An 8192-nucleotide genomic window follows, 5' to 3' on the forward strand; every position below is an offset into this window, starting at 1 on the left:
AAACCATGCTGCCAATGTCTGAAGAAGGCCCGAGCGTCCCTGATGTCAAGGGGACTCATGGCTAAGACCTGGGCCACGCTCTGGGTTGTCTCGAACTCAATCTGGTAGTGTCCGCGGCCCAGTAACTGAACGTCCAGGATCTTGTCCATATCTGCAAGAAGGCGGGCCTGGAGAAGATCCTGGATCTCCCCTCTGCTCGGGCGGGTGCCAACTATACGGCAGATGGTGGAATGTACCTGGAGGCATTCCACCTCTGTGGCGAGGCTCACTTCCTCTTCTGGCGAAAGAGAAAGCCTGATGGGGGTATCCTCAGGGGCGGGCGAGGGGGCTGTGGAAGAGTCCCTCTGAGGTGAGGCGGGAGGGGCCTCCATCAGAGTTTGAAGCTGAGTCGAGGGCGAAGCGGAGACGGAGGGTCCTGCAAGAACCAAGCTGCACGAAAACGGGGGGAAGCGCGGAGCGGGGAGGGAAAGACCGAAAGCGAGGGGGGAGGGGCGGATGACAGAGGAGAGAAAAAAGGGGGGGGGGAAGGCCAGGGGAAGCGGGGAGGGAGCGGGAGCGGGCAGCGGGAAGGGCGTGATAGGGGGTGGGAAGAGCGCAAGAAGAGGGGGGGGGGGGGGGGGGGGGGGGGGGGGCGAAAAGGGGGAGAAGGGCGCGAAAGGGGGGCGGGGGTAGGCGGGCAGGCGGGTGCGAAAGGGGGGCGGGGGGCGCGAAAGGAAGAGGGGGCAGGCGGGCGGGCAAGGGCGGGACGCGGAGGGGGAGGCGCGAGCAGGCGGGGACGAAGGAGAGGGCGAAGGTGAGGGCGCGGGCGAAGGCAGGCAGGCGGGGGGTGAAGGCGAGGGACAAAGGCGACGGCGAAGGCGAGGGCAAAGCGGGCAGCAGGCTCGAGCAAGGGGGGGCGAGAGCTTCAGCAAGCGTTGTAGATCTGCGGTTCAGCCTTCGCTTTAATGAGGCTGTTGGAAATGTGTGTTGGGAGAAAGCTATGGATGAGGAGATGGATGCACTATATGGAAATGAGACTTGGGATTTAGTGCAATTGCCTGAAGGCAAGAAAGCCATTGGATGTAAGTGGTGTACAAAGTAAAACATAACAGTGATGGAAGCGTAAGGAGGTACAAGGCTAGATTGGTAGCCAAAGGATATGCGCAGACATATGGCATTGATTATGAGGAAACTTTCAGCCCAGTTCCCAAGATGGCAACAGCGAGAGTTTTGATATCAGTGGCTGCGTCAAAGCAATGGTCTTTACATTAGATGGATGCAAAGAATGCATTCTTGCATGGGGATTTGCAGGAAGAGGTGTATATGTTGTAGCCACCTGGTTATGAGGATCTGAGTCACCCCGAGCATGTTTGCAGGTTGAAGATGGCCTTGTATGGCTTAAAACAAGCACCAAGAGCATGGTCTGACAAGATTTCTGAATATCTTGTCACTATTGGCTTTCATGTAGCCAATGCAGATTTCTCGCTGTATGTTAGATGACCTGGTCATTACGGGGGACCATGATGCAGAGATCTTTGATGTAAACATCTTGCTTAGACAGAAGTTTGAGATGAAAGATCTGGGGGAGCTCAGATATTTCTTGGGCATTGAGGTGATTAGGTCACCACATGGTATTGGATTACTGCAGAGACAGTATGGCTTGGACATGTTGTCCAAGTATGGTATGACAGGCTGTAAGCCTATCTCAGTGCCATTGGATCAGAATGGCAAGTTGAGTGCAGATTTAGGAGAGATTTTGGAGGATCCTACTCTATATAGGTGCATAGTAGCAAGCTTTATCTACATTACGATCATCAGGCCAGATTTGAGCTATGCTGTTGGGTTGGTGAGTGAGTTTATGCAGGTTCCTCGGAAGCCGCATTTGGATGCATTGAGACGCATACTGAGGTATGTGAGGTCTACTTTGCATTGTGGACCACTTGGACACAAGACAAACCTCATCCCATATGCATATTCCGGGCAATTTGGGCACAATACTAGACACAGAAAAGCTGAATAGGCAAGCTCTAGTGTTTTGACACATGCAGGAAGGGCTGGACAGCAGCATGGGCAGCCCATAGAGCAGGGTACAGGTCAGGTACAGTATGGTCAACAGCCAGGCAGAAGGGGCGAGCAGCTTGCATGTGATTAGGTGACTTGTATGGGGCCTATATGTTACAAATTATGTAATGTCTTGTCACATGCGTAACCAAGCGTGCTTTGATCAACACTGAACATTAATTAAAATGTTGATTAAGGTAATTAACGCTGATCACTCTATGCTGCAAAAACATAAAAAGAACAGAGAGTTGACACTAATCTACTGTATATGCAAACATGAATATTTACAATGATTAACGTAGATCTGGACACAAATCCCGACGCCAATCATGCAGCATGCTAGCATTAATGCCACATGCACGAACAAAAGGTTACTGATGTCTCAATACTCGTGTTTGGATGGGATCTATGCATTGGGGCTGCTGCGCCAAGCACTTCCACTGCTGCACATGACTTTGACTCGGCAAATCCGGCACTAAATACCCTTATTTGACCCTCAGCCGCCTATTCATATGCATCTGTTGGTCTGGTCAGCTGTTTTAGGGTTGGGTGTGTCTAGTTGGCCAGCACACAATCCCATGGTGCTGCTAACTGGCCAATTGCCGACTGTACTAAACTGCCAATTGGCTCCACACTCGGGGGGAGGGGGTGGGGAGAGTGAGTGGGATGTAGCCTGGGGTTGTCAAGATAGCTTGTGTGCCATTTGAATGGTGCCTATTCGGCCTCTAATCTTGCCCTTAAGCCTGCTGACCATGTCCACGTGGCACTTATATAGGTGATGCAGGTGACGCACATGACAGCTTTTGATGTAACCAAGATTATGCTTTTACTATGATGGCATTTTTAGATCCCTTATATAAACCATGAGGATTCCAAAGCAACCAATGATTTTCTCGCAAACTTCTCCTTTCGTTAGTCGAATTCCTTCCAGCTGAGTTTGGACCAATAGCAAGAGAATGGCAATGGTGTTTCTCTCTGTGTTTTAAGTGTCTGCTTACCGAGTCTGTATGAGTGGATACTTTGTGATAATTCTCCAAGAATGCCCCCAGTTCATGGCAATTGAAACAATGTGTTATCCTCCTTGTACCTCTGGAGTCAAATGCCCTTCGTGTCTCTTCGTGGTATGCTCCTCTGTATTCACCCTTTGATTTCGCTAATTATTGGGCTTCTGCGAGGACTACCGATCCTTCTTACCCATCCTGTTGAGGACCTGACCAAAGCTAAATGTTTTGGCAGTTACAGGGCCTTAATCTGCGAAAGGACTTATGTGCATTTGCATCTTCTTTGACATCTGGATTTGGTGGTGAGATACTGAACTTTCTTGGTGAAATTCACGATTGGCATTTCATACTTCTGCCCAAAAGCTTCTTTGAGCTCCCTTGAGGTTCTGTGAAGGGATGAAATTCTGATACATCACTTGAATTAAGACTTTTCAAGTAACGGTGCGGCCCGCGGGTCAACTTGAACTGTCATCACCAGGTGAGTGCTCAGCTCATGAGATGGATGCTTGTAGCACCTTGGCCTTGTCTGCTGTCTTGACCACCTTGTTTAATGATGAAAAATGGTCAATCCTACTGAAGATGACTTAGCTGAGAAATTTTTGAAAGAGACTTTACTTAGTGCATATAGGAGTGTAACCTTAGTCAAATAATTAATGGTTTTGGCAAAGAGTGAAACCTTAGTCAAAAAGTTCATTGTTTTTAGTTGTACATAAATAATGCCCATGAAAGGTGTGGAGCATTTCTAAGAAAGCATGGTGGCAACATACAATAAAGGACCCCTACTTCAATAGGGGGGGGAGTTGTATTTATTTGTGTATTCCTAAAACCTAAAAGAACTTGACACCGAGACTGGGACTGATTTAAAGGTTTTTGCTAGACTCTCCTACGTGGTTAGCTTGTTCCTTTGTTTTTGGTCGCCTGCTCTCCTAGGTGGTGGGGTTGTTCTTTTGTTCTTGGTCGCCTCCTAGGCCAGTGCATCCTACACCATTATGCATTCCCACTCATATTCTGCTAGCTTCCTCAATAGGGCTCATAACATGTGCTGGTTCCAAGTAAGGAGGTGGGGATGTCTCAGATATTTTGGCGTGGGTGGCTTAAGCATAATCATAGAGTCTTTGTGGATTCAAATCATGTATTCAACAGACTTCTGCTTGTGCTTTTGTTTTGTTGGTCCCATTTTTAATGATTCAGAGTTGTCTTTTTCTCAGTCTCATCTGATGGCACGAGTGTTCAAGGTGGACTTAAAGCTTCAACGAGGTGGCTCTGAGAAAGACCTTGGTTTGGTGAACATACCTCGTCTCTTCAGCTTATATGATGCTTGTTAAAGTGGGGCATTGATATATAATACGAGTGCTCTAGCAGAGCTCTCAATCACGGTTTCAACTTCTGCAGCATTAAGTACCCTTATTAATTGTATCTGCATGAAATTGCTGAAATCTTGATAAAGTTGTTTTTCATCACTACCCTTTTATCTTTTCCTCAACATTTTTTTTTTCCAAATCTTACTATTGGCATTGTAACTTTCAACCGTATATCACTTTTAAGGGTTAGCGTTGGTTTGCTTTCTGGTAGAAATCATGCCAGCAACCTGGCTTGAAACCGTGAGTATTCCTCTTCATGTTCAATTACTAATGCACATGGAATGCCAAATCTTTTACTTTTGGCATTGCAATTTTCATCCCTATTGTATTGCTTTCCGGCAGAAACCATGCTGGCAATCATTTTCAACCCTAATGTTTTGCTTTCTGGCAGAAACCACAACTGCGAGTGTTGGTTGCAAACTAGCCCACAGAGCACGCGTAACAATTACTAGCGCTCTCAACAGCTGATAACAATTACTAGCTCTCAACAGCATCAGCTGTCTTCAGTTTCCAAGAGTAACTCTTCATGTACAATTAATTCATAATGCCTCTTGGATTGTCTTTCCTGTCATCTTTAACATCTCTTAGACGACTTAGCTTATTAACCTTTTGGTTTATTTATGCTCCATACCGCTTCTTAGCCCCTTGATTCTTGAAGTGTGGTGACCTTCCAATTGTATGTATGTATTTCTAGTCTTTAGTTGGTGTTGGCTCATTATCATCCACTCACAAAGATTCGGGATCCTCCGCTGTGGGAATGAAGTGTACTTATAACTTCTTAGGATACTTGATGATTCTATCACACAAATCTCACCAAGGCATCTTGTCATTGTAAATTTCCATGTTCAAACAAGTCCAAGTCGCTCTTTTCCGAAAATCCTTCTAGATAGACTCTTGTCCCTACTTTGACCTGCCTCTAATCAATATACTTCTCCAATAAAGGAATGAAGTAAGATCTAGAATGGCCTAGCAACACAACCACCTCTAAGGATATTATATTTTTATAGATTTTTTACCCTTTTACAAACATCATAGGTCTACTTGACCTTTTGAAAGGTATCTAAGGTTGTCTTGATCTACCAAAGTCTTCTTCACTTATTGTCGTACACTCTTAGGACTTCTTCATCTTTTTTTGTTCCGATCACATGGACAATCTCTGGATATAACTCTTGAGCTCTAGGAACATGGCTTCTACATTTCTGAGACACCTTGTCTCTATTGTATATTTACGATTTTGAGCTGGGGGCGTCCCACAGGACCACCACATGAAACCTAAAAGCAAGATAGTAGACGATATCCAGAATGAGTGCTCATGGAACACTGTCCAAGAGTACTCTTTCCATACCATAATCTCTTGTCTCCCATCGAGTAGATGACATGATTTGCCCAGGCACATGATGCCCAATAAGGAAAATTCCCAAAGGGAACTTGCCATCGAATGCTTCACATCTTGCTCTACCTCAGGTCTTAAGGGAGCTTATAGAACTTATAGGAACTAATTCAACGATTAATTTAAACACTTACGTGCTTGTTCCTACATTGCTGAGAGGAAGTGTCCAATCGTATTACTGGTGCCCCGTAGGTGGTTGATACACAATCTTCGCACCTGCGAAAGGGTGCATGTTGGTTTCCCATTAAGGGGTTACAAAATAATAGTAGATAAATGTCGTAACCTTTAACGTTCCAAGGTTGACATGTTATATATTCCAACATGCCCCTTTAATGCTAGTACCTTATAACACTTAATTTCTAAGCTTTAGTCCTAAACTAGAACATGAAAGTAAATGCGTTTGTCAATTGGTCGGCTTGGTGACCCACATTTGCTAAGTTGAAGTATAGCACAGCTGTAGCTTCTTTTCTTCAATTAAATCCCTAATAAAATGATACTTAAAATTCACATGCTTAGTTATCTCATTCACTTAAGGATTAATTGCTAATTTTATGCAATCACAATATAACATAATAATTGGTTGTGAAAGGATTCTTAGTTGTTGGAGTAGCGTTTGAATCCACAAGCCTTCTTTTACTGCCAATGCTGCACCTACATACTCTGCTTCGGTTGAAGATAAAGCAACACTAGTTTGTTTCTCTAACTGCCAAGATATGGCTCCTCTTTTTGCAAACATAAAAACATACTCAGTAGTAGATTTTTGTGAATCAACATCTCCCCCCAATCCTAGTACCAACCACCCTTCAAAGGATGGCATGGGTGTAAGCCGTTTGTCAACATGAGATTGAGGATGAAGGGATTGATTGTGAGAATAAGTTAAAAGAATAGTATATTTTAAATATCTCAACAGTCTTTTTAAGGCTTGCCAATGGGCGGGACCTGGGTTTTGCATAAACCTAGAGAGAAAACCATCATCATAACATATATCTATGTGGGCAAATATCTAACACTTCCAAGAATTTGCGCATACGATACTAATTTCATAGAATTAATGTCGGCTAAGCTTGTCGAAGGATCATCCTTAGATAGTTTAAGGTTAGTGGACATAGGTGTAGCAATAACTCGATCATATCAAATTTAGTTAAAATCTTAGTAATATATTTGCTTTGAGACATAGAGATTGTCTTGGCTTGACGATCACGTATGAATTGAATCCCTAAGTAATACTCTAAGGGCCCTACATCAGTAATAGGGAATTGTGCATTGATCTCAGATTTGAGGTGATTAATGGTGGGCAAGCTATTAGACGATAGCATCTACATAGGAGGTAAGGGTAAAATAAAATGACTAGTGCATGTTCTAAGATAAATATTAGGCTCAATTTCAACCTTTAAAAATTACGACTTAACAAAATCTGGGAGTTTTCATGGGGTTTATAGATCCTCTTCTAAGGTGCCATGGAGAAAAGCGGTTTGAATATCTAAGCGGTGTAGCTCTAAATCAAGGGCACAGTTGCTAGAGCAATTAGAAAATGAAGACAGGTCACACGCAATATATATATATATATATATATATAGGTGTAATCCAAAACAGGGACACCACGAGCTGAGCCTTAAAGCAAGCGAGCAATGGATCCGTCACTAAAATATATATATATATACATATATATATACATACATATGTATATACATATATATATACATATGTATGTATGTATGTATACATACATATGTATATATATATGTATATACATATGTATGTATATATACATATATATGTATGTATATATATATATATGTATGTATATACATATATACATATATATGTATGTATATATATATATATGTATGTATATATATATATATGTATGTATATACATATGTACATATATATATATATACATATATATATATGTATGTATGTATATATATATATATATATGTATATACATATGTATATACATATGTATGATGCAAGACCCACTTACACAGTTTGACGGGTTTGCGTTCAGGCGGAGCATCCATGTATGGTTCTCGCATAGAGAACAAAAATCATTGTAGCACGGCTACGTCCGACCGCCCAGAGAGTGCCTCCTCCGGTCATCTCTGGGCAACACTTGGGAAAGATGTAGTAGAAGGTCGATTGCAGCAAGAAGGTTGATTGGTCCTCTTAACCCACTTGGAGAATTCATCAGCCGCCTGCCTTAGTAGTAGTAGTAGTAGTAGGGGTGTGCATCAGAAGCATTAACTAATATACATATACATATATAAGCAAATGCTTGCTATTCACCCAAAATCATTCATCATCAGCAAAGTTCTCAAGTAGTTTTTAGTTAGCAAATCATCAATCAGTCTCCTACCTCTCTAGGCAAAATCCTTGAAGTTCTCTTTAGCATTCAGT

General features: G+C 43.0%; 1 protein-coding gene across 5 annotated transcripts in view; it reads left to right on the plus strand.

Annotated features, from left to right (window-relative positions):
- The window catches only part of LOC147614567 (kinesin-like protein KIN-14C), a 29444-nt gene extending 24721 nt beyond the window's left edge, over window positions 1-4723 (plus strand). For 4 of the 5 annotated variants that reach the window (XR_015263150.1, XM_086781119.1, XM_086781121.1 and 1 more), the window contains one exon: window positions 4250-4723. Coding sequence is in view for 3 of the 5 variants with exons in the window: in XM_086781121.1 (XP_086637247.1) it covers window positions 4250-4366 (117 nt within the window). In the remaining 2 variants the exon portion in view is untranslated. Of the gene's footprint in view, window positions 1-3276; window positions 3520-4249 lie in introns of all 5 variants that reach the window. The other variant, XR_015263149.1, reaches the window with a different exon arrangement.
- Window positions 4724-8192: the final 3469 nt, after the last annotated feature.

The sequence above is a fragment of the Cibotium barometz genome, chromosome 42 (genome assembly GCF_041138505.1).
Source record: "Cibotium barometz isolate CiBa-2024 chromosome 42, ASM4113850v1, whole genome shotgun sequence".
Classification (NCBI taxonomy): domain Eukaryota; kingdom Viridiplantae; phylum Streptophyta; class Polypodiopsida; order Cyatheales; family Cibotiaceae; genus Cibotium; species Cibotium barometz.